The following is a 26,998-nucleotide window of genomic DNA, read 5'->3' as shown; positions in this document are numbered from 1 at the left end:
CCTCATCTACTCTGTTGTGCATTCGGGATCATTGTGTGCAACCTGGAAGTACGAACGCTATACAGAACTGCCTGCCCCAGCCTCTACAGACTGTGCTATGTGTAGGCTTTCAGAAGGCCACAGGAGACAGTCAATGTTCACAACCTGGCACATAATTCTCCGAGTCTCTGAGTTGCACGATGGTTAAGTCCTTGACTACACACTAAAAGGTGGCAGGTAGATCCTAGGCATTAGGTGCCTCAGAATAAAAGCCTGGTGATCTGCCTCCAAAAGGTCACGACCTTGAAAATTCTGTGGACCACAGCTCTACTCTGACACACACATATCACCATGAGTCAGAACTCAACAGGGCATTCCAAATTAACTGAGGGCTCCCACCAGGATGTGTGGCTGAGCTAAGAGCTTAGTCCAAAAACTCCAATTTGAATTAAAAGCAACTTCTGTACAAAGACATGCAAACTGTCATTTTTGTGATTCCACTGATAAAATTTCTTAGTAAATAATTTTCCAGAAGAATGGATTATGTTTGCTTAAGAGTTCTGCTTGTTTAAGGAGACGTCCTGTTCAGGAAACTGGGGCTCAAAACAATTCTCAGAAGAGTTACTTACTCATGATCAACCCTGTATCTAAGCACGTCCTCCCCGCAGTCAACCAAGGAGGGTGTCTAGTTTTGAGACCAGGTGGACCAAATTTTATAACCATCATCTGTCAATAAATCACTGAAATTTTATTAAAACTCTGCATTTTCTTATAAAAACTCCCGGGATGGTCTTCTTCTCAGACCACTTAGTTCAGAATCCCCTGGACTTCATGATTCCCAATTCAAAAGTTGCCTTGCTTCAGTATGATACTCACCTTCCCGACATGAGCACTGAAGCAAAATGGGTGCATAAGCAAATGTGGTGAAGAGAGCTCATGGTGCCCGGCTATCAAAAGACATAGCATTTGGGGTCTTAAAGGTTTGCAGTTAAAACAAGTAGTCATCTAGCAGGGAAGCAGCAAAGCCTCATGGAAGAAGCACACTAGCCTGTGTGATCATGAAGTGTTGATGGGAATGGGTATCAGAAGTTCAAAAACAAGCAATCAAATTGATGTGATGGAGTGTGGACAAAGTAGAGACCCCAAACCCACCTGTAAAACAACTGGACAATCACTCACAGAAGGGCCATGCTGAGGGGATGGCGAATCCAGGGTGTGGTGTGGTACTGCTGAGGCACATGCCTATACTCTGGTTCTTTAATATTTCCTCCCGCTACTGTTAAGGTTTGTGTCTTACCTCATTAATCTTGCTGGACCTACATATGCTCATGTGTATAATTAAGATCGTTCGATGTAGGAAAGCCAGGATGGATAACCCTCCAGAAACAGCAACAGGAGTAAGGATTCCCCGAGGATACGGAAGGTAGGAGAGAGGGGGTGGGGAGCTGATAGCAGTGATGACTGTATAACCCCGCTCGAGGGGAGCGAATAACAGAATTGTGGGTGAATGGATATAATGGATGGGGTAAGACATGACTAAATAAATAGTAATAATAATAAGTAATAGCAACAATAATAACAATATTAAGGGTTCCTAGGGGGAAGAGTGGGGGAGGGAGGGGATAAAGGGGAGCTGATATGAACGAGTTCATGAAGTAAACAAATGTACCATTGCTACTACAATCAGTTTCTAAACAACTATGTGTGATCTATTTGAATTATGGAATGTTATGACATCTGTAAGGGCTCCCAATAAAATAAAAAAGAGTTATAGTCTTAGAACGCAGCAGGGCAGGTTTATTCTGCCCTATGGGGACACGATGGAATTGACTCAGTGGCAGTGAGTTTTTTGAGTAAGCCCCCTTTGGACTTTTGTTCCACACTATCCCCCATCAGTAAACTCACTCCTTCTGTTCCAGTCTCAAAAAAGAAAGGAAAATTGCCTTGCTTCTCAATAAAAGCTCTTCACTTGTAACTTCCATTAGACTCTGCTATTTTGTTTGACATAACTCAATGGTAACTAAAAAACAAAACAAAACATTATAATCCAGGTATTAGAGCATTTCACTAGTATAATCAGAAGCATGTGTGCAGAAACCTTTGGGTAGAAGTCTAAAGTTACCTAATACAACAGCCACATTTTCAAGCGTAGAATGAACTCTTCAGAAGAGTGCCTACAACTCCCGTGACCCCATCACTCAAATGCAGAGACTGAGGACAAAGGAAGACCCCACAAGTGAATCACCACGAAACGATCTTTTACTAACAAAATCAAAGAACCCCAAACACTTTTTTGTGGACATCAATCTTTTTCCTTCAAATTGTAAAATGTTATTATGCATGTTCATATTTTCAGAGCTTAGACCTATTCTGGGGGACACGGTGTGGTTAGATAGGAGTGACGTCTGAGAAAGGAAGGTGGGCTGTTGAAAATCGGAACTCAAACACGTTCTTACGCATACACTGGAATCTGTACATTCTCTGTCCTCTGAAAGCTTGCTGTTCCTCTCCAACCTCCGGCGAAGAAAAGCCTGAGTTTTACTTTAAGCACTGCCTTTAATAAGCGTTTTAAGTACTGTTAAGAGCTTTAAGGGCTTCAAGAGCTTTAAGTACTGTCAAGCAGAAGCCCAGGTAACAGACAAGTGGGTCAAGGTGGAGCTGAGGGACTACACCTGACGAGGACCGGAAGGATGAGCACAGAGGTGTTAACCCAGGCACGCTTTCCAAGCTTTGTAAATAGAATCTCCTTTCAGAGGAACTCGGCTCTCTGGAACAACTTTTTGGGGGGCTCACTTATCCGACAAGTACTCAGAGTATTGGTCCAGAAGCCTAGCACATGCTTTTCAAACAAGGTTAGGAAAGACACAGCTGGCCAGAAGCCAAGACAGTTGAACACTGCCTGCTGGTCTGGAGCTGCTTGGCCAGAGCTGGCTTCTGTGAGGTACTGCTTCTGACTGGAAGGTTCTCTTGGGGACGGAGGTGCTCCCACGTGTAGCTCCTCACGGGAGCCCACCGAGCCGTGGGAAAGCTCTGACAACAAGTTCCGGTAAAGCCTGTCGAGGGCGGTAAGCTGTGACGCTTGTTATTTGAGCTGTTTTTGAGGAGGACAGTGTTTCCAGGACAACAGGAGATTTTAGATGTTGTGTGACGTCTTCTGCGAACAGTCCCCCTGAGCTCATTCCTGAGACCCCGGACCCACAGTGGGTCTGTGACCCCTGGAAAGCCTGTCAGCAAACCTCGGAGGCCGGTTAAAACCCAGGAGGACCTCCTGTCCTCCTAGCCATCGTCTGCCCTGACGAGGCGAACCATGGCTTACACCAGAATGCCCACACGACCGAGAGGCACCATGCAGAGGTCAATGTTCACATACCCTACGAGGTACACAAGGCACAGAGCAACATTCTTATATCTCCTTAGGGGAAGAGTAGAAACAGGGGCTGATAAAGTGTTTAGTCAGTCCCTGCAGACATCACAAAGTCCCATTTCCCCTTTGAATACGCAGGTCTGAGTTTGCAACTTGAGAAATTCTTAAAAGTTCTAGACTACTTGAGTGGGACCACGGTAACAAAAACCCTACTAAAGATGGAAATTTTCATGACAGAATTACTGAGCATATGGTAATACAAATGATTGTCCCTATGTTTTAATATAAAATAAAATGTTAAATAATAATATCATTTTCTTGACTAGAATATTCTTTCCCATATGTATAAATGCAGAATGGTGCTTTTATGCTAGTACAGTTCATAAAATGTAAGATTTTCTTATCCAAACAGGGATAAAAAACAACTACTCATCCCAAATGCATAGTTTGATAAACTTATTTTAAAAATTTGGTAAATGAATTGCAGGGAGATTAATCTAGTTTTTCATCTTTCTGTTATTATCTGAAATTATGCCCTTTGTTTTGGTAATACTATTGATGACTAAGCTGAAGTCTGTTTTAATCACACATTCCTGAGAACATGTTCTAGAACTGTCGATGCTTAGTCCTTGCTACTGGACTAAGGAGGCCATGACCAAGTCTCCCTCCTGGACTGCACACCAGTCTTCAGCTTTACACCAAGGGCCTAGAGCGTCTGTTGAAACTGGGGAGCCCTCCAGACCTGCAGTGGATCCCCTGTGGGTTCTTAAAGACAGAGGGCGTGCTCAGTTCCCTTGGGGAAAGGCTTACTTCCTCAAAGCAGCAAAGTGTCCTCTTCCCTGTTCCGTTTCGTCTCCATTTCTGGAGCGGGGCCTATGGAAAATGTCGGCAAAGCGGGATCCCGAGGCTACCTATCTGGTAATCAAGCCAGCCGGTAGACAAGAGGAGAACCATCGCCTGACTGGTACCTGTTTATAGGTCCTGTACACAAGAATGACTGCCACGGACGCTCATGCATGGCGGGCTCTGGACTGGTGGAAAGAGAAAGAAGGGCTTTCTGGTTGGAACAATGTACGCCACAGACAACACCAAGAAACATGCAAACGCTGTGAAGAACCCGTATTTTACACCAGCGAGGCAACGGTGCTACAACACGTCAACAGATATCTTCTCCATGCTCTAGCTGCAAGATCTCTGGACCAAAGGTTGGCTGTGAAGGTGTTTTGCTGTCGTTCTCCTTCAGGATTCGTAGTTGGTCTGCGTCAGGCACTAAGCAATCTGTTAGATTTTGGTCCAGCTGGGTATTTCAGTTGTCTTTTTGCACCTTTTTCTCCTTCTGTGAAGAGCCAAGTTCAAATGCTGGAAACTGTGATGTCTCTGGTCCCAGGACGTCGGAGAGGAAGTGGATGGCACCAGCCATGCCTGCAATATCAAACAAGGACCCTTTTACCACAGGTTCCTGGAATGCCTTCCCTACCAGCGCACATAAAACCACTGCCACATAGCCAATTCTGACTTCACAGCGACCCTATCTGTGTCTCTGACACGGCACATTTTTGAGGTAGCAGTCTCATCTTTCTTCTGAGGAGTGACTGGTGAACTTGAACTGTTGACTCTGAAGTTAGCAGCCCAAGCCCCAACCCCAAGTACTACCAGGGAAATATAACTTAAATATATTTACTTAATATATAATATATAACTATAATAATATCAAATATAACTTAAGATAAAAATAGCTTTATTTTCAAAATAAAGGCTCCCACATTAGACATCCTTATGCTAGCATTCAGCAGGCAATAAACCCACCTTTCTTCTCCCTCTCTCTTTAAAATTAAAAAAAAATTGCTTTTGGAATTTAATTGTGAATCTTGAAACTTTAAGATGATTCTCAAAGAATCTCTAACAAAAAAGGTTATGGAGTCAATATTTCAAAATATAAAATTTCCCTTCTTCAGAGTCTTTGCAGCCAAACAAAAAGTTGCGTATTCTATCTTTTTTATAGCCAAAGGATTGCGGGTGGCACTGTGTGCTAAACATTGGACTGGTAACAGCAAGGTTGGTGGTTCGAAGCTACAGGAAAAAGATGAAGCTATCTGCTCACGTGAAGAGGTACAGCCTTCAAGGGGAGAGGGAGGACGTGATAAAGCAGGGAGACAGAGCAGGGCGCTAATCTGCTAATGGGTGCTACATGGGTGGCACGGAAGATAGTCCGCAGAGAGAAGAGAAATCGAAGAATAGATGACAGGCAAACTACTGGTGAGGCGGGAGGGTTGGGCCGAGTTGATTAGTAATTTAAGCTGTTGAATACACAGCTGATGATCTGAAATGTAAATTCCCACCTACGTTACAACAGAAAATTGTTATTAAAAAATATTTGTAGTGTTGGCTACCCTAGAGGACAGTTGCAGTCTGTCCTACATGGTCGCTCTGGGTCAGACGCGATGGCAGTACGTTTGGCTTGGGCTTTGAGGCGCAGAGACCACTACTGTTATAGGAACATGTTTCACTTTGGGGAGGTGCCCACCCTGAATCCTAGTAGTGCTCAAGCCGCGGGCTTGGACTCCACTCCGAGAACTTGGAGAGCAGGGTTCCTGGCTTTGCAATCCCTTTGAAATCACAACAGCTCCTTCTCACAGAGGTTTCCTTTGCGTCCAGCTTTTCTTTGGAACTGAAATGTACATATACTAAAGTGGGTCAATCTGTGTTCTTTCCCAAATCCCTGAACTCCTATCAGATGCAGAATATTACGTCACACCAGGAGAGTCCTTTTTGTGTTCCTGTCCAATCAGTTCCTATCTCCTCAGCCTCGGTAGCAACCCTGTTCAATTCTCTGTCACTGAAGACTCCTTGCCTGAATCTCAGAGTGCTGCCTCTTCCCACTCAGCAAACGTCTCTGAGACGGACTCGCGTTGGGTGGGTGTTGGCAGTTGGGTCTTTGCTGCTGAGAGGGAGGTCACGGTTTGCTTCTCCATTCTCCTCCTGAAGGTTATCAGCAACTAGCTTTGCCTGGATTTCATGGCAGTTTTTATTTTTTACTTATCCTTGTATATTTGGGTTTTCTTATAGGATTTTAAATGGAGTTTTCTTATAGGATTTCCACTTTGGTTTCCTGAATTATATTCTACTTTTAGTACCTCAGACTTTTAAATTTTTATTGTTTTTCCTTATATCCTATCATGATTCTGTTTTTTTCCCCAGAGATTTCTTCAATCCTCTTTACTTTCATTTTTCTAATTTCAACTTCTTTCTAACAGCTAGTATTACTCATACTTCTCTATATAGTTTAAATAAATGTATTTAAATAACTCTTCAGGCTTCCTGGGAATGGATAAATATTATTTACACAATATGAAAGAAAAATGCAGGAGTAAATTTATTTCTTCCACAACTAAATAGCATATTAAGCTTTGTCTACATATATATTCATACATTCCTTCATACTTGGAAAATGATCATAGATGTAAAAATTAAGTAAGGTACAGAGACTAAAGATAATTTTCAGCAATAAATTACTGTGTCAACAATTATTTTTTAGTTTTGGAGATATTATTCAAAGATGATCAAGTTTAATAATGCTAATTCACAGAGGAACTGAAGGGCCAATTTCTCTCACCCGAATTTTGAACCTATGGTCTTACTCCCCCTCTTACCTTCAAACAGCGAATACGGTCTGTCAGGAATGCGACACCCATGTGCTCCGTAATCTAGACACCACTCTGCAAACTGAGGAGAGAGACACTTCTAAGAACGGAGTCAGACTTCACGTAGTGAACGAGAAAGGCATTCTGAGGACACGTCACTTCAGAGCTTATGTTCTTCACTGACCTGAGAAGGTAGGAAATGTGTGCCCTCCCTGCTTTATAGCGATGGCGCTGTGGCCGAGAGTGGGCAAGGGCAAGGCTGGCCCAGGAAGAAAGAGACACGTTGGGGGAACCAGGTGAAAAGGAGGACCAAGGAGTTCTACTTGTGGGCTTGGGCTACTCAGAAGTCATTCGGTAAGAGATGCTCTACCTTGCAAGCTCTGTAAAGGTATTTCTTGTCCTGTGTGAGCTGGTACAGAGACAGGAAGGAGTAGCCATTCCCAGCGGACCCATGGCAGAGGCCGTAGCCCTTCCGCAGCAAGCCTCGCTGCCAGATCACATCGCTGCACTCCATGGCATCCTTCAAGTACTTCTCCTCCTTAAACACCTGGGCAAGGAAAAGCAAGCAGTGCAGAGAGGTGCTTACCAACACCTACAAATTCCGCAGGAAACATGCAGAGGCACTGAATATTAAAACAAGCAAAAATCCGGTAAGAGAAACAAATGTCTCCTTAGCAAATGTTGCGTGAACAATCAGATGTCCATATAGGTAGGGAAAAACACTCTTATTCCCTACCTCACATAACATACGAAACATAGTTTAAGATATATTACAGAGCTAAAGGTAAAGCCTAAACCATATGGTTTCTAGAAGAAGCCAATAGGAGTACCTGCATAACACAGGGATGTGAAGAGTTTCTTAGAGACTATACAGAAATTAATTACGATAGAATAGAGCACTGATAAAATAGATGGTTTCAAAATTTCAAATTTCTGTTCATCAAAAACATCATAATGAATATGACTGGGCAGGCCATAGACTCAGGGAAAATATTTTCAAAACATATACCTGAGAAAGGACTTGTAACCAGACTATCAAGAAAGCTCTTATAACTCAATAATAAAAAGAAAATGTAAAAACATAAAGTAATGTGAGAAACCATTTGAATTGACACTTTATAAAATAATATATCCAAAGACAGACAAGGAGTGCCAGGCAAACTGCTTAACATAATTAATCATCAGGGAAATATACAGTAAAACCATAATTACTAAAATTATAAAAACCAAGTGTTGGCAAGGATTTGGAGCAATTGGAACTTTCATACATTATTGTAGATATGTAAAACCCAAAAAGGTCTACAGTTTTTAATAAAGCTAAATATAATACCTATTATATGATTCAGTCATTCCACTCCTAAACATTCCTCCAAGAGAAATGAAAGCTCATGTCTATAAAAACCGGGAAAGATTTGTCACAACAACTTACTCATGGAAAACTAGAAGCAATCAAAATGTCCATTACCAGGAGGACAGATGAGTGTGGTATAATTATAGACGTCCACCTTCCCAATCAGACATGCCATATTTCAAATAAGACTTTGGAAAATAATTTATATGAAGACATTTTTTGACAGCTAGCCAAGAGCAGGCCACCGGGGGCTGACAAATGTTCTGGGAGTTTTAGATTCGATGTGTGGGCTCAACAGGTGGAGGCGCTTCCCGTATTCCGTCTGAAGTAAAAGCTTACCTTCACTTCACTTGGAAGTATCTTAGATGGTTTTCTTGGGCGTCACATGTACCTCTCTAACTACAATGTCCTTGATCTAGGTGAGCATTTATTGACAGCAACTTAACACATAAAGAGGTAATGTCCTAAGTCTCAAAATACATGCTTAGAAGCAACCAGAATTTATACCCAGTACTCGTGAGTTCCTGTGAGATAGGTTTCCTGGGGAGTACAGTTACGTTCTTGGCTATTAACTTAAGGCTGGCAGTTCAAGTCTACCCCATTGGTACCTCACAAGAAAGATCCGACAATCTCCTTCCCCCAGGGTCACAGCCATTGAAAACCTCCTGCGGCTCAGTTCTACTCTGAAACACCGGGGCTCTCCATGGGTTGGAAGGGTCTGGTGATTGGGGGCTGGTGCGTTTGCTCCATGAGTGCCGTAACTGATTTGAGCTGGACTACTAATCCCAAAGCGGGCAGTTAGAACCTACCCAGGGGCCTGAGGAGGAGGACAGCGGCGATTCCGTCCGGTAGATTACAGTTCTACTTGGACTCAGGTGGGCTGGCCGGGAGTTGCCATTGACTTGATGGCAACAGGTTATGTCAGGTAATCCGGGATGACTCTCAGTTCATCGAAGCAGGCTCTTGCAGACAAAAGCTTAATTCTGTCCTCTATATTTAAGATTCTCAGATGCACCTGGCACTAAGAATGTGACTTACCATGTTGGGCACGAGGGATTTGGGCGGTTTTGGAATCAGTGGGGTAGGCTCAGGGAAGAGCCTGAAATGAGATTCTGAGCAGACACCGTGCAGAGAGCAGCAGTGCCTTGTGGTCGGTGGTCCTGTAAGCAGCTGGACACTGCGGGGCTTACTCCCCCAGAGTCACCGGCAGAATGGGAACAACTGTGCCAACTGGCAGCAGGACTAATGGAAATGTCCAGGATGAAGGGTCTCCAGTGGAGGCCTGGGGCCCCAATTTCCTATTCACAGCTTACGCAGAGATTCTCAGTCAGCAGGAGCAACAAAGTGGTACATCTATTTTGCATTGCAAAGGTCCCCGTGTGTAGAGTCAATTGGCGCTCCAACATTATTGTTATATTTCCATTCTGTATGAACTCTGTTTCACTGACGCTACACTTGCTCTGAAGCACTAGCCAAGGGAAAGCAGTGGCCAGAACAGAATTATGTCTTCATGCAAAAGCTGGGTTATTGTTAAGAGGGTAAATCATGGAGGCCTTTTTATTGCTTAGCGTGTTTCCTGGCATTTTGCTTCCACCAAGTACCACAACTTTCTGAGTTACCTTCTGGAAGGTCCATCTAGCGTTCACACTATTTTAATGTTGGTTGTATTGCTCTTGTCCGAGGCCAAGGCTTTTTTGGAAAATCAGCCTAAATCTCTTACCCGTCCTGAACACCTTAATATAGCTTAGTCACAAGGGAAGAGAAAACTGATTCAGGTACTAATTCTTTATCTCTGTTCAGGTAGAACAATGAATTCAGCTCTGTTCATTCCACCTCTTGCTCCAAACTAGAGACTGAACCGCTACGTTGAACAGAACAACCGTTGTGGCTAGAGTTGCATGTTTTTACTAATAACGGAGCAACAATGCACACTATTAACTATTATAAGTAAAGAGGCACCGGAAGAAAAATAATACTGCAAAAAAAAATTGGGTGTTTTAAACTTAAACAATAATTCTTAATCCATGTAAGAAATTAATATTATTAACCATGTGCCCTTGTCTATAATGCCTCATTTGTGTAAAATTTCAAGTGCCAAACTTATTGTGGAGTACGTTGTAACAATTTTAAACTCAAACTGAAATGCTCCTGAGTAATAATCCAGCAATAAAAGCCATTCAATGAAGAAAAGGACTTAAAGTCACATAAAACGAGCATTTTCGTTATAAAACTACCACCACCTTATTCGACATGCCTACTTACTAGAATGAAAACCATTGCCTGCTAACATTAGGGTTCTAGCACATGAATATAATCTCCGTTAACACACACATGTAACTCCTGCGTGTCGGCAGTGCGCTACCTTAACAGGCAGGATTTCCGCCAACACCAGTAGAGCTTGCCTCGACGACTGCAGTGCGATAGCACTCGCTGCCACATGTGCTGAAATCAAAACAAAACAAAAACACACACACGTGCACAGACCTTGCAAAGAGGTCATGAATAGTAAAATAAAGACACTTTCTACTTATTTTGTAAAAATAGTAATTCTGAAATGTTTGTAGCTTCAAATACGCTTACCAAAATCAAGCTAAAAACCCCGGGAGCTGCAAACTGGCTCTGCACGTGCATGCGTGCTGCGCAGAGACACTGACCTTGTACGCCTGCATGAGCATGTGGATGGCCCCGGGGGCCCCGTGGCACCAGTGGACCAATCTGTCCGTCTCGTTGCTTAAGGACGATGGGTAATTCCCAGATCGGAATTTTTTGTGGCGCACATAATCGATACTAGGTTTCACCATTTCAGTCAAGGTCTCTTGGTCTACTTTTGCTGCTGGCTATAATATACAAACAAAGAAAATACAAAATAACTTTATTTTTACTTTAAAAAAATCACTGCATTGTGGCTAAAAAGTCTCAATTACCCAAAATACTGAAGGACATAAAAGGAGGATTCACTTAATTATCAGCTAATTAGGGCTAAGGTGGAACTTTGTTTGCTTCACCTCTTTTTGACACCTTTCTAAAATATCTTAGTATTATAATATATTCAATGTACCATTTCTGTGATGAGTGAAGACCATCAACTTGAAGTCATCTTACGGAACAGTGAGGGAGACTAAGATTGAATCTCTAGTGAACCAGTGACAAGAAGGATTTTATTTTATCTTAATGTGATTAATTTCAACACGAATACCTTCATTTCTTCCCATGTGACTTTTCCTCCTAAAGAGCTGATACCACACTTCTATATGTGACTTCCTAGCTCTGTCATTTCAGGCACATCACACAACATTTGTTTCCTCACCTCCATGTTCTCTAAGGGGGATTTCCCCTAAGGTTGTTGTGAGGAACAAATGAGGGAAAAATGCAGGTTTCATTCACTCATCCAACTGTTTGTGAATAACAACAGCTACTACTAACGGAAGGAACACCCGACACAACTACAATTTATAATAAATGCATGTTAACATTTTATTATAGAAACAAAGACTAAAGACACACTTGGACTATTTTTACTAATTTAAAGACAATATTGTGAAAAAGGATATAAACAAACATCCTCAGAATCTCAGTTACATATACATCTTATCAAAAACTTGGCAGTTAAAAAAAAAGAGGACCTGATGCAAAGGGCTTAAGTGGAGAGCAAATGCTTTGAGAATGATTAGGGCAAAGAATGTACGGATGTGCTTTATACAATTGATGTATGTATATGTATGGATTGTGATAAGAGTTGTATGAGCCCCTAATAAAATGTTTAAACAAAAAAAAACTTGGCAGTTAACAATGAAAAATGTAGCTTACTAAATGCCTTAAGTGAGATGTATTTTAAAGAGTACACAAACCTGCATTATTGGTAAAGTTTAAGAGAGTTATTCTCTGGTGAGTCTTACTTTTTATTTGGTTCCGGTGGCAAAAAGATAGTGATGATGCAAATTACATGTAAGATTACGAAATAAAGTATCTCTAAAATGCTTACTTTATTAAAATGGAAGAAAGCCTGCAATCTAATTCGGTCGAGATAAAGGATCTCCTTTCTTTAACAAAAGATGAGACTTTCTACTCCTGCAAAGCCTGAGAGTCGGAGAACCCCACGGGGACACTCCAACTCTGCCCTCGATGGGCACTAGGAGTTAGAAATGACTCCATGGCGGTGAGTTTGCTTTTTTGGTTTTATTCTGTTCTTTATTGAAATATATAAAGAAATGTTATTTTCTACTAAGATAAGGACTGAATTAAATTATATGTCTTCCTTTAAAACATTTCATTTTCCTGGACTTAATAATTTGCTTAGTTTTCTTTGAAGCACTGGGTAATACATTTCACAACTCCCATCACTCTGAAAAATGTCTCTCAGTATCTATTTTCATAGCCAACCCTGCCATAATCTTTTTTTCTCCCTGGAAAAATAATCTATTCTCTGATTCCAATATAAACTGGTTGCTTTCTGGGTCTTCTGTAGAACGACTGCCTTCAGAGTTCTGTCTGCCAACGTCCGGGGGCTCCACGTCCCTCCCCCTGGATCTCACGGAGTCTTTCTCAAGTGCAATTCCTTGTTTGGGTAAACAGTGCAGGGAAACTTCTTCAAGTGGAACGCTTGCAATTGTCTTTGTTCTACCATACATTTGATTGACAGTTTTCTAGAAGTAACTTGTGGCAGAAAATACTTTTCCTCAGAATTTCTATGTGGCCCTTACCCGTTAACCTTAGTGCAAAGTTGAATCCTGGCCTTTGAACATAAACAACTTTTTCAGCTCTGGAGTTTGAAGAATTGTTTCTCCATCCCTCTCTGTTAAGCTTTCACAAAACTGAACCATGATGCAGGAAGGGACATTTTTTGTTTGATTTTCCATTCGATGTGTAAAACTTGGTAGGCTTTTTCTTTTTAAAAATTTATTACTAAGTGGGAGTTAATACATATATCATGTCATTCCATAGTTCAATCATGTCAAGCAGAATTACAAAATCGCCACCACAATTCGTTTCCCAACATTATTTTTCTTCCTGGACTCCTTGATATCATCTCCCTTACCACCACCACCCCTACTCCCCACCCCCAGAAACCCTTATTCTACTTGCTGTCCCTAGAGGGTCATCAATCCTGGGTTTCATGTACTGAAACACAGAAAACATAACACAACTTCATGAAGGCGACCTCTAATGACATACACCTCTGAAGTACACCCTAATATGAATAAACCAAAACAAAATAAAACAAACAGAAAATACTGAAAACCAGATCAGGTCTAGCATGCATCAGAAAGGGAATCAACTGACAAAGTTTTAACTGTTCAAGTCAGATTTATTAGTTATTTATAAATGCCTTTTCAATATGGCATTTTCTGTCCTTTAGTTCTGGGACCTACTTATGAATTTTCTTTTTAAATTTTTTTATTAGGGACTCAAACAACTCTTATCACAAGCCATACATACATCAATTGCATCACATCAATTGTAAAGCACATTTGTACATTCATTGCCCTCATCATTCTCAAAACATTTGCTTTCCACCTAAGCCCCTGGCATCAACTCATTTTTCTCCTCCCTCCCCGCTCCCCTGCTTCCCCTCCCTCATGAACCCTTGATAATTAATAAATTATTGTTTTGTCATATCTTGCCCTGTCAGATGTCTCCTTTCACCCACTTTTCTGTTATTCATCCCCCAGGGAGGAGGTCACATGTAGATCCCTGTAATCGGTTCCCCCTTTCCAACTCACCCTCCCTCTATGCTGCCAGTATCGCCACTCACACCACTGGTCCTGAAGGGATTATCCGCCCTGGATTCCCTGTGCCTCCAGCTCCCATCTGCACCAGTGTACATCCTCTGGTCTATCCTGATTTGTAAGGTAGAACTGGGATCATGATCATGAGGTAGGAGGAAGCATTTAAGAACCAGAGGAAAGTTGTATGTTTCATTGTTGCTACATCGCACCCTGACTGGCTCATCTCCTCCCTGAGATCCTGTTGTAAGAGGATGTCCAGTGGTCTACAAATGGGCTTTGGGTCTCCACTCTGCACTCCCCGCCTCATTCACTATGATAAGATTTTTTTGTTCTGATGATGCTTGATACTTGATCCTTTCAACACCTCGTGATCGCACAGGCTGGTGTGCTTCTTCCATGTGGGCTTTATTGCTTCTGAGCTAGATGGTCGTTTGTTTACCTTCAAGCCTTTAAGACCCCAGACCCTATATCTTTTTTTTTTGACCCTATATCTTTTGATAGCAGGGCACCACCAGCTTTCTTCACCACATTTGCTTATGCACCGTTTTGTCTTCAGCGATTGTGTTGGGAAGGTGAGCATCACAGAATGCCAATTTAATAGAAGAAAGTATTTTTGCAGTGAGAAAGTACTTGAGTGGAGGCCCAATGTCGTTCTGCTACCTTAATACTAAACCTATAAATATATGCACATAGATTGATTTCCCCATCCTCATATATAAATATATTTGCTTATCTACATGTCTTTATCTAGACCTTTATAAATACCCTTTGCCTCCCAGCTCTTTCCTCTATTTCCCTTGACTTTCCTCCTTTCCCACTATCATGCTCAGTCCCCACCTGTGTTTCAGCAATTCATCTTCATTACATTACCCTTGATCATGCCCTAACAGACCCCCCACACCCTCCTCACCACTGATTTGGATCATTTGTTGTTCCCTTGTCCCTGAGTTTGTTAACACCACTACCTTTCCTCCCACCTCCCTCTCTCCCATGTCCCCTCGGAACTGTCAGTCCCATTGTTTTCTCCTCCAGATTGTTCATCCAGCCTATCTTATTTAGACAAACCTGCGGAGATAATAACAAGCACAAAAACAAGACAGAGCAAAACCAAGCAACAAAACAAAACAACAACAAATCAATGCCAAAAAATAAAACAAAACACAACAAGAAAGAAACCCTTGTAGTTAGTTCAAGGATTTTTTGTTGGCTTTTAGGAGTGTTTTCCAGTCCAGTCTGTTGGGGCACCACGCCCTGCCCCCAAAGTCCACCTTCAGCATTCCCTGGGGACCTCGCCGCTCCATTCCCTTGTTGTTCCGCTGCACCTCCTTAGTGTTTTGCCTCGGTGTGGCATGATCAGATCGGGTGCAATTCCCACACAGTGTCTCCGGTGTTGTCCCCTGTAGGGCTATGAGTCAGTGAGGGGCGTCATGTCTCATAGTGGGGCTGGCCATGTGGTCCTCTCTGTGGACTGGCTGCTCTAATTGGGGTCATTGTCCTCAAGGTCTGGTGGGCCAGATGTGCTCCACTCTCTCCTGGTCCCCCTTCATCTGGTCCTGTGTGCTCTGATCAGGTATGCCCCTCTCCCAGAGCTTCAGATTCATTGCCATCCTTTGAAATAAATTCTTCTGGGGGGAGAGGCAGGTGTCTACGTAGTAGTTGGGACAGGGGCTGGCCCCTCAGATCTCTCCACTGGTTCCCTACTTGGATTTTCTTAAAATCCTCTCTGTTCTACTTTTGTTTTCTCTGTCCAGATATTCTACTAGTCAGAGGTTGGATATCCTGAGAGTATGCCTCTAATTTTCTTATTGTTTCTTATCCTTTTATCTAGGCCTCCTTTCTGAAAGATTCATTTTCCAAACATCTTTATAAACTTTAAGCAATTTCAACTACTATCATATTTTTATTTTAAAAAGCTCTCTTTATTTCCAAGGCTTTTTTAATTTCTCGATATAATAACTTCTATTTTTTCCCCGCTGGATAAAATAGTTCTTTGATGTTTTCTTTTGTTTCCTATATTACTGTTCTTCCTATTTTTTATATCTGTATTTCAGGGTAGAGGCTTACCTCAAGTGAATGGGAATTCTCTGGAGGTTTGTTCATATTTTATGCATAAGATATGCTCTGCACAGATGGGACTTGTCAAACTGTAGAAATCACTTTAAGGTGATTGAATGGCTAGCTGGGTTCTCACTGGGGACTCTCAAATGCCCAAGTCCATAAATCTTTTATATGAGATGTCTGCTTCTCAAAAAGTAGAATAAAACAAAAATCAAAGGAGATTTCAATTCCCTACCTGGCAGGTTGCTCATGGGAGCAGGACGAGGTGGCTGTTCCCATTCTAGAACTCAGTAGGGAGGAGGAGGCAGCTGCGTGGGAGGGAAGGTCTCACCATGTACTATGTGGACATTCATTCAAACCCCTTCATTTTAATTCACTTCACTTCAACTCTCCCCTATGCCTAACTTTTTTTTTTTTTTTTTAATTTTGCCTGGCTTTCTTAAGTCAAAAGTGGCTCAATTCCTCCAGATCATGGTTCCTTTACCTCCACTCAGGGCCGGGGTAGGATTAGTCACCTCACTGTGCAGGCTGGAGGTACAAGCAGGTTCACCTGCTCTGTATAAAGATTTTCAAAGAAGCTCTCCTGTTGCCCAGCCCCAGACCCTTATATAACAGACACATGCTGATGCCACCTTCTGGAGCATCTGGAACTGTACATTTCCAAGTTCTGGGGTTCTGTGGGACAAACTAGCTTTCTTCCTGCTGCCAGTTCCTTCCTCGGTCACTATGCCTGGGCTTCCTCTGTTCCGTTAGGTCACTTGTCACTCTTCTGCCTGCTTTCAGTTTTCGTGCGTACAGTGTAGGGCCCCAGCTGCTTCCTAGTTTGATCAGAGTTCAGGCTTTTGTGTTTTGTTTACCTTGTTTCTAAGATGAATTTTAAGTAAGGAGAATTGTCTTTATTTCGCCATTGTGAAAGTGAGTTTTGGTTAAGTGATTTCTAATGGTTTCTGCATGACAGACTTATAGCCTTCCAAATAAATTACACTGTGAAGACTTGGGGGTGGGGGGACTGGGTGTATGTTCTAGAACTGGGAAAGCACCAGTTCTGGCATACTACTTACTATTTAAGGCTACAAAAGAAAATGGACAAAAATCTCTCACAAAATACTGCTGCCATGTTCTTTATTTTAAAAGCGAATGAATTAAAAATCCTATGATTTATGTTTCTCTTAAGAAAACCCCTAACATCTAATAAAATCCATTTAAACATCTGACTCTAAATTAGGTTACTGTTTTACTAGTGTGCTTCTAAAGTGATTATGTCCCCCTAAGGTATTATCACTTACCAAAATAAAACAGAACAAGAAAGGTTCCTGAGACATAGATAAAACATTTTTCTCCCCAAAATAGAGAATCTACAAAAGCTACAGGCAGTCCACAATAATAGTGCCATTTAAAATGAGGTTAGAATTCTGCTCACTTCAGAACCACGAGCCTGAACGAGAAGGAAAATTCACAACTTAAAACACAAGCATGCAAGCCACAATGCTTAGCAAGACTAGATAGTAGAACAGGGGACTAAGTCCTGAGTAGATGTGAACATTGGATTCTCTTCAGTGAGTAGAACGATGTGGTCTAATTGGAAAACAAACAGTTTCTGGATTATGAAATTCCTAAGTCTTTCTTTAACCTGAGTTTGTACCTAAACCAAAATAGTTCAGCATGGTTCACTAACATCTAAAGTTAGTCAAATGTTTGTCTTAGTATACGGTATACCTTTCAAGGCACAAAAATCCATAAATACTTGCAGACACACCAAAACATCTTTAACCTAATAATGCAGGAATAACAATCATGTTCTTGTGCACACCACAGAACAATGTCCACTGTTATTACAAACCACTGTATGTACTTTAGATACTTAACAGGCTTTAACGTGATGGTATTGTACATAGCTCCTTCATAACTCAGAGACTACCTGTATGTAAGCTCTCTACTCAGATATCTGAATTTTATACACTTTATAAGTGTAGTAGAATAAAGAAAGGCTTACCTACAGAACAGAGGAAAGGAGGCTGAACACACAGCAGGGAGAGACCCATAAGCCACGCATCCAGCTGAAGTGTCGGTTGAGGTGGTGTTTGAGGGAAAGTTGACTGACAGAAGAACCAGCACTTAAACAGATGTCAAGAATGATGGAGGAAAGATCATAACCACAGCAATAAGCGAACTACAGATTTAGGGCTCAATTCTTGGCAAGTTGACTACATGTGCATATGAGAAAGGCTTTCCCTCAGTCTACATCTGCATATGAGAAAGGCTTTCCCTCAGTCTACATCTGCATATGAGAAAGGCTTTCCCTCAGTCTACATCTGCATATGAGAAAGGCTTTCCCTCAGTCTACATCTGCATATGAGAAAGGCTTTCCCTCAGTCTGGGTTGTAGAAGCTCTTTCTGCTCCCTCAAGGTTTTTTTAAAGAGTTCTCACTTCAGTCAGCAGGAGGCAGCAGAGAGACGAAAGTGTGGGCAGCAGACACTAATCTGTACAAAACAGCATACGAAGAAGCTCACAGAAAGTCACACTTAGCTCAAGGAGTGCAGCGCCAGCGTCTGTGACTCGGAAGGAAGCCTTACTTTGTTTCAGTGTGCTTGGTCAGTTCTGAGAATTTCCTATCTCACTTCCTGTGTGATCCAGTCACTGTATTACTGGCTCAGAATCTTTTTACTTACTTGCATTAACATGTAGTAGATTCCAGCCATGCCATGGGCTGCTCCAACATACTGTTTCCTGTGCCACTGATATAACAGGGGGCAGCGCTCAGTTTTTCTCTCTTCCCTGGACAAATTCTTCCCCGACTCAATAATAGCATTGACCACCTACAGAGATAATAAGATAGCATAAACCTAAAGGCTTATGAGCATGAATTTGTAGTCAAACTAACATTAAAAATAGATATTCCTATATATGTGTTGAGGACTTCATCTAAAAATCTTTAAGTAATTAACAGCCAACTTAGTTTATATTTAGTTTGTAAATTAATAAATGCAGGCTAGAGAAATCAGAAGGCAGTACAAGAGTAGAGAAAGATGCTAAAAAGTCTTACCAAGAAATATTAAGTTTATAAACAGTTTATTAGGTTAGGAAGAACTTACTCTACAATGCTTCTTTAGGGTCGTCTGTTATTATGACAGGAATGATTCTAGATTACTCAGTTATTTTGTGACTGCAATGTTTCTTTCCCACAAAGGCTGGTACACACACACACACACACACACACACACACAGACACAGACACACACATACACATACAGATACACACACACACACACACACGAAAGGCTGTAGGAACTGGCTTTATTCAGGAAAGACACTGCAGTGAGATTTGCTGTATCGTGAATAATTTCAGTTAGATCAGAAGACCGTCCTGTCTGGAATGGCTAGGTGGCAGAGACACGAATTGCTTCCTTATATCCATATGCCCCTCATCCTTTTGGTAACATTCACTTCAGGTTTAGCTGGGCATCTGGCCCCCTACCTAGAGCCAGTCAGACACAGCCTTTTAATGACAGATTTTGATAATGGGGTGAAAACAGAAGTGATGTGGGTGTCTTCCATGCTGGATCCTTCAACAGGAAACCTCCTATTTCCCACTGCTTTCTCTTTCCAATCGGCTGCCGGTGCTCACTCAATTACTCTGGCCAGGCAGACAAGGACATGCACCCCAGCCAGACATGGCAGAAAAAGACAAAGGAATCCAGTTTCCGATCACAGTCCCTTATCTTCACCTGACCCAAACTGCCTTCCACTGCAAATAGCTCCAGAAAGAGAAACAAACATTCCCTCTAACGCTGCCGCCGCCGCTTGGTTCCAATAAAAACAAACGAATATAGGCTAAAAAATAGAAGGTATGGGATTTAAAATTTTTTTAAGGAAAAACAAGAATTATTTTTAGTCTTTATGCAATGCTAGGAGCAAGGTCTTCTCAATACTACAGCACTCCCCTAATCGGCTCGGCAGAAGAGAGACTATGTTAACAGTGGTAAGTAAGGCCACAGTACCTCCTGAACGGCTGACTCACACACGGTGCCTGGGCCAATCTCCGTGTTCAGGTACAGTAACGCATACAGATAGCCTGCTCGTCCGTAAAGCAGCTCATCAGGAAGGTCTGACTCTCCACACACAATGCTTCTCTGGAGCTGCAAAAGTCTAACAACAAGAGAATTCTGTTTTCTCAGAGAATATTTTCTGTCTTCTCAGAAAATATTACTTTCTCCGACAGTAAGTCACCAACCATTCTTGGAGTTTACTGCTATTAATCTTTATTTTAAAGCTAAAGTATATATAAATACTAAAATACTACAAAAATTAAAAGAGAAGAACAAGAGCTTCACTGATCCTTCTTTCAGATATCAAAATTAGGAACAAACATCTTTATGCTCAAGATGTCTATCTTTATACACGGGCTAAAACATGTATACCATTTTGAAATTTAGAACGAGAAAAAAGGGGCTTATAATCTAAAAAGCAATTCTCTAAAACGTAACCAGGGTCGTAGCTTGCGATTTCCTGTCTTTAAACAAACACCAGCCAGCTAGCATGGGCCTGATGAGCTACCAGAGCCAGGGAATGAGCCTTGATTCCTGCTTAGTAGGACGAAACATAAAACAACAAGTTCATATTCTTGAATTGTTCCATAATTAGCATATTTAACCAGCTGCTTACAAGCTTGGGTGGGGCAGTGGGTTAAAACCATGATAGAGCTACTCTGTAGGAGACAGACAAGGCAGTCAGCTTCCATACAGATTTACAGCCTCACAAACCCCATGACAGGGTTCTACTCTAACCTACTGGTCACCATTAGTGAGAATTAACTCAACAGCAATGGGATTTTCTTCCTTCCCATTTTAATTAGTCACTTAAAGGTTGAATCTAAGATTAATTTACTTACTATAGTGGATTTGAGGCATATAAGCAAACTTGCAGATGTGAAAGGCGAGTAAGCAAAAATTACTTAGTAAAAATGTTTAAAGTAGCTCAAGTAAATATGCTTAGTCCTAGAAAACAATAGGCAAACACATGCCTAAAAAGAAAAAGAACAAGTATAATTCCACCATTGTGCTTAGAAATAATATAAATAGCTCTTCATTTCTTACAGAGATCTATTAGCAAAAGTAGATAAATTAAAATAATTTCTTTTTTGGATATCTTTCTATCTTTCCTTCCATTTAGACTTTGGGAAATCTGTTTCCATTTTTAAAACTCACTTTGTGATGCATTCCTGAGACTCGAAATCACTTTTGAGCTTATGGTACACCACAGCGCCCACAGCCAGGGGCCCAGCATCTCCACAGAGGAAGGTGACCCTGCGGCCGTTCAGATTCCGAAGTGTCCTCTTCACATAATCCAGTGAGCGGAGCAGGTAGGCTTGATCACACGTGACCCGGTATAACTGCAAGTACAACAGGGCTATGCCTGGAAGAGTTTCCCCAAGCCCCAAGGAAAAGCATTATTGTTTTTTCATTTTACCGTCACGATGTTACCTTCTCATTACATAAACACTCTACATAAACAGTGCGGCTACACAGGAATAACATGAAAAATCACATACAAATTTCTTAAAACTGAAACAGACAATGTCTTGCTAATTGTTCTGGTACAGTAATCCAATCTTACATAAGGGAGATATTCCGATTCCCAGTCGTACCTATACCCCACCCCTGTCAGTTAACTGTGGTGGCTTGCATGTTGCTGGAAGCTACGCTGCCAATATTCCATCAGGCTCCCCCAAGGTGGGCAGGTTTCCTCAAAGCTTCCAGAGGAATACAGACTAGGAAGAAAAGCTTATTGACTTGCTTTCCAAAATTAGCAAATGAAAGCCTTATGGAGCACAAAAGAACACTATCAACTCCTTTCCTTCGGACACATCAAGGAGGACATCAAAGTGGAAGGTCCACAAAGGCACAGGGGACTCTTAGTGGAATTGACTGGCACAAGGGCCATGGCAAAGCAAATGGCAGAGACTATGAGGATGGTGGCAACGGGTGGCAGGGGGGGGGGCTGGGGGGCTGGGTGATGCTTTATATTGTTATACAGAAGGCCAGCAGGAGTTGGAATCAACTCAATGGCAGCTGTCAATCATTCACTCTCATCTAACTTTCATGCTTTTTAAACTTTATAATTATTTCCTTTATATTGAAACTCATTTGGATTAAAAAAATCTCACATAATCAATTTCTCCTAGTTTATCCCAAATTAAATGAGTCTAATTTTGGAATGCACACAAACTTTTTCCTAGTTTTATAATTTCTCACAAATTTTCAATTTCTTTTCTAAACAGCTATTCAACTGACCAGCCAATCAGATAGTCAAGAAGCCCTTTAGACACACGATGTCGGGCAATGTGTTGCATCTAGCATTCTCCAGTGGCCAGGGGGCCGATTCCACGTCACAGTGAGCTTGTGTGGGCCAGAGTGGAAGTGTGCTCCCCAGGCTTCCAGAAGTGGACTGCTAGGACGTTCTTCTACGTTGCCGCTGGGGAAACTTGAACCTGCTCGTGTTTCATTGGCAGCTGAGTGTGCTGGTTGTCTGCACCACCTCAAGGCTCCCCCAAGCACAGCGCATATGGTTTATCACCTGGCTGCCTTTCCCGCATTAGAAGAAGGACAGACCCATAGCTTCAATAAAGGGGGATTGGTGTTTATGTAAACATCTCTGCAGGTTGACCTATAAGGCTTCTAAATGGAACATAATCTTATTCCTGGGCTTAAGAAGTCAATGTGGCAGTCAAGTAAAAAAAGAATAAGGAAATAATACAATATACAGTAGGAAAAATATTGCAAGGTACATGATGGTAGAAAGCAACACATTTCTTTAATGTTCAGACTGAGGCTTTCTAACGATTTTCAGCGAATACCTGAAGAACAGAGTTAATGCTTCTGGAGTCTAGATTTCTAGAGTTACTGGAGGCGGGTGACCCACCCAGCTCATTGCCTTACGGTCTGTGGAACCTTGAGCTTGATAAAGCTGGCTTCAAGTGACCCTGGGGTCACTTAATAGCCTAGAAAGGAGCTTAGTAACACCATTTTGCCCGAAGCATTGGGTTCATTTGATGAATTATCTATATGCAGTTTCATGAAGCAGAAATTTGTAGATTGGACTCGAAGTTGTGCTTTAGGGTTAATTGTTTTTATATACAAAGGGAATTAAAAATTCATGGAAAACAGAATTGCCATATAATGGAATAGTTCCATGAATGTTGTCAAGCCTCACATAAACACTGTTTCCACTTTTTCCATGGTAATGTTGATAAGATGGGTTAAGGAATTTTTAGAAGTTCTTTCATATTGGGAACAACTTAACACTTATGACGCAGTGAATAACTTAATATGGCCCTTCTAGTCATGCATGATCTTGAACCATACATATTAATTTAGTACAACTAAGCAAATATGGTACTTGTACCTCACTAAGGGCCTAATAATGCAAATAAGGTGCATGGAATCCCTACAGGGATGGAGCCATGCACATACCATACTTGTGCATCTTTCCTAAGGGATTGGTCAGTTATGCCATCCCACTAGGCTTACTGAGGAGAGTCAATCTCAGAGCGAAAGAGGGGATCTCACTATTGTCAAGTACAGCCAAAAGCAGAACCCATCCCTTACACCCAACGTCCCTGAATTAAGAACCTCCTAGAAAAGAAAGCATTTTAAAAGGTGAGACAAGAACAACACATGGAGTAAGGCAGCTTAAGTGGGTGTGCTAACCAACCCACAGAGCCCTAGAGCTGAGTGTGTTCACGTTGGAACCTTACTGATGGAGAGGGGCCCCTGGGGGCACTTAGTAGAGCTCTAGGCTTATTGAGCTACAGAGCAAGACTTGAGCACCTTTGGATCAAGGTTTGTTGGTACGTAGGTGCTGTGGAAAAAAGAAAAGAAATGAGAAAAATGGAAAAGAGGATGTCACTGCATATAAGTTAGTTTGCAACTATATTATTTTGTTTGGTAAAGTTGGCATCATTATTTAAAATTATACAATTTATTTTCTTAACTTTTGGGCACTTATTTACAATACTAGGATAGTGCTAATCTCAAGGTCAGCAGTTCAAAACCACCAGCTGCTCTGTGGGAGAAAGAGCTTTCTTGCCCCATAGAAAGTTAGTTTTAGAAACCAACAGGGGCAGTTCTGCCTTGTTCTATGGGTCACCAAGAGCTGGCATTGGCTGTTTATCTGTTGTTTTATCCCTTAAGAGTCTCTTATTTTGGAATGACCTCCCTCCACAGTGGTAGTGAGGGAAAGTAAAGGTCAAATGAGAATTGCACTGTGAAACCCATTCAGGACAAGGGTCTGATGGCAGATACATTTCCCTCAAATATAATGCTATTTTTCTTTTGCGGCTCCAGCAATCTCTGAGACATGCATCCTTTGCTTTGGTAGTGGATACACTTTTAATTTATTTACATATGACACTGATGTCTCATTAATTATTTTTAGGTAATCGAAGACTGTCCCGTACACTAATATGTAAAGCTATGCGGTATTGAGTCTGGGAATAGTTTCTATATGAGACTACCTGAAAATCTATTGAGAGAAATAATTGATTGTTGAAGATTTTTTTAAAGTATGTAAAACCAAGAGACATTTTATTTTCTTGGTGATATGCTAATCAAGGAGCCGTAGCAGCCACATGGGTAACACTCAATCTACACTGATATTTTCCCACCCACTCCAAAATGCTATGTTGGTTTTTTTTCCGGGATACTCAAAACGAATCTATTTTAGAAACCAGTATTATAGCTGGTTGTTTTATCTCTAAAAGGCTTTTATTTTATAATAATTATTTGTAATTTATCAAGGGTTAACAAGGGCGGGAGGGTAGTGCTGAAGTAGAAAGAAATTGTTTTGAAAATGATAGCAACATATGTACAAATGTGCTTGATACAATTGATGTGTGGATTGTTATAAGAGCTGTAAGAACTCCCAATAAAATGGTTTATAAAAAAGAAACAAGATTCTCTTATTTTATCTCTTTCCACAGATGAAGTTGATTTGTTGCCTATATATTCCCTCTGGTAAGAGCCACATGTAGAGTTGATGTTTATGTTGTTGAAAAGTTCTTTGCAATGACTAAGTCACAGATCTTGGAAAATTCTACCAAATGATCTGAGAGTACTGTTTCTATCACCAAGGCTTTATTTTCCAATTACTAATCCTTTTTTGTTTCCACTTTGCACATTCCAATCACCAGAAATAACCTATGCATTTTGATGGCATGTTTGATCAATTTTTTTGCCATTAGTACTTATGCATGAATATGAATAACGGTGGTATTAATTTGGTTTTCTTTATAGGTAAATGAATATCATATGCCACTGAAATATGAAATATTAAACTATGCAATAAGAACTCTTACTTCGTTTATAGATTACCATATATTCACATATTAAAGTTCAAATTTCAGGCACAAAGCATTTCTTTAGGAATAAAATTCCAAAGCATCTCATTAATGACAATGTAGCCTGAGATTTCATTAAAGGGGTAAAAATTCTTGACTAGAAAAAAGCTTCAAAGGCAAGTTCTAACCCAAGTCTGAGTCTCATAACCCCCCAATAAAACCTGTCCATTTCTTACTCCCATTTTCTCACCTGTCCAACCAGTATAAGCAGAGCAGTCATGTGGATCAGCTGTCTTCAGCCCTTCTTCCATTTGCTGTAGCAGATCTTTAATTTTGGTCTGAATCCTCCGTGTGAAATTATGAATGATCTAAAACCAAAGGGAAAATTTAAATGTCACAAGAACAGGACTATGTTGTCGGTATAGTGTTTACACATTGGGCTGCTACCTTCAAGGTCAGCAGTTCCAAACCAGCAGCTGCTCCCGGGAGAAAGACAAGCTTCTACTCCTACAAGAGTTACAGTCTCGGAAACCCATGGGGTCAGTTCTACCCTATTCTATCAGGTCACTAAGAGTCCACATTGACTTGAAAGCAGTGACTTCAGTGAGTATAAATGTTACCTCACTTTGCTAATTGTTTATTTTATAAACTTCAATATATTTCTATTATTGGCCTAATATGATTTTTATTTTAATACTCTGATAATCCTTTCTGCCTCTTTCTCCACCTTTTAAAATTATTTCAATATTTCTTACAATTATATTTCAATATTCTATTGGGTTTTTAGCTATATTTTGTTGCACTAATTTTTATTGTTTGCTCTAGAGAATACCACTATAAAGAGGTTTTTAAAAGTCATGGAAATTTTTTATTAAAAGATAATGGTGTTTTCTGTGAGCTTTTTAAAACCCTTTTGTTTATACGTCCATAATTTTTCACAATCCACTTAGTTAGATACGTATGATTTCCTACAAAATGTAGAGGCTTAGAATTGTATAGATTATTAACCCACATCCAGTACTTTATTATAGTTGCTATAAAAGGGACTTCAAAATGTTCCTGGAAAAGTGGAATGGAAAGACGATAGAATTTTCTCATGGCCTTTTTGAAGCCCCGACATAAGTATTACACAGCTCTCTATATCATAAAACCTGTAAGATAATGTAAAAATCATTTACTTTAACCTTTAAAGTTCTGTGAAGAGATAAAAAGTAGAGAGAAAGAATATAATCACTGTATACAGATATTTACCATTCTTAATATGTCTCATTCTCTCCTCAATATGAGTTTGCATTGTATTACATCTCAAAAAATGTCTTATTTTAGTAGTTTTATTGGCATGTAATTCACATGTCATTCAATCGTATTAGAAAGAGCTGTGCAATCATGACCACAACCAATTGCAGAAGCTCCTCTGCTTGTGCTCAGTGCTGTTAGCGTGCCATTTCTATGCAACCTCCTTTGCCGCGCACCTCAGTAATTATTAATCCAGTTACTATCTTGGATTTCCGAGAGAAAATCAAATAAGACACTAACAGGAAATA

General features: G+C 40.9%; 1 protein-coding gene across 1 annotated transcript in view; it reads right to left on the bottom strand.

Annotated features, from left to right (window-relative positions):
• Positions 1-2,220: 2,220 nt before the first annotated feature.
• The window catches only part of LANCL2 (LanC like glutathione S-transferase 2), a 66,887-nt gene continuing 42,109 nt past the window's right edge, over positions 2,221-26,998 (bottom strand). Inside the window, exons 2-9 of the mRNA XM_075558157.1 lie at positions 25,705-25,822; positions 21,325-21,532; positions 20,119-20,266; positions 18,790-18,936; positions 10,990-11,172; positions 7,355-7,531; positions 6,994-7,066; positions 2,221-4,765 (exon numbers count right to left, since the gene is read on the bottom strand). Coding sequence (XP_075414272.1) covers positions 4,650-4,765; positions 6,994-7,066; positions 7,355-7,531; positions 10,990-11,172; positions 18,790-18,936; positions 20,119-20,266; positions 21,325-21,532; positions 25,705-25,822 — 1,170 coding nt within the window. The 3' untranslated portion in view covers positions 2,221-4,649. The remainder of the gene's footprint in view (positions 4,766-6,993; positions 7,067-7,354; positions 7,532-10,989; positions 11,173-18,789; positions 18,937-20,118; positions 20,267-21,324; positions 21,533-25,704; positions 25,823-26,998) is intronic.

The sequence above is a fragment of the Tenrec ecaudatus genome, chromosome 9 (genome assembly GCF_050624435.1).
Source record: "Tenrec ecaudatus isolate mTenEca1 chromosome 9, mTenEca1.hap1, whole genome shotgun sequence".
Lineage (NCBI taxonomy): Eukaryota > Metazoa > Chordata > Mammalia > Afrosoricida > Tenrecidae > Tenrec > Tenrec ecaudatus.
Note: the sequence above shows the minus strand (reverse complement) of the source record. Positions and strands in the feature narration are given on the sequence as shown.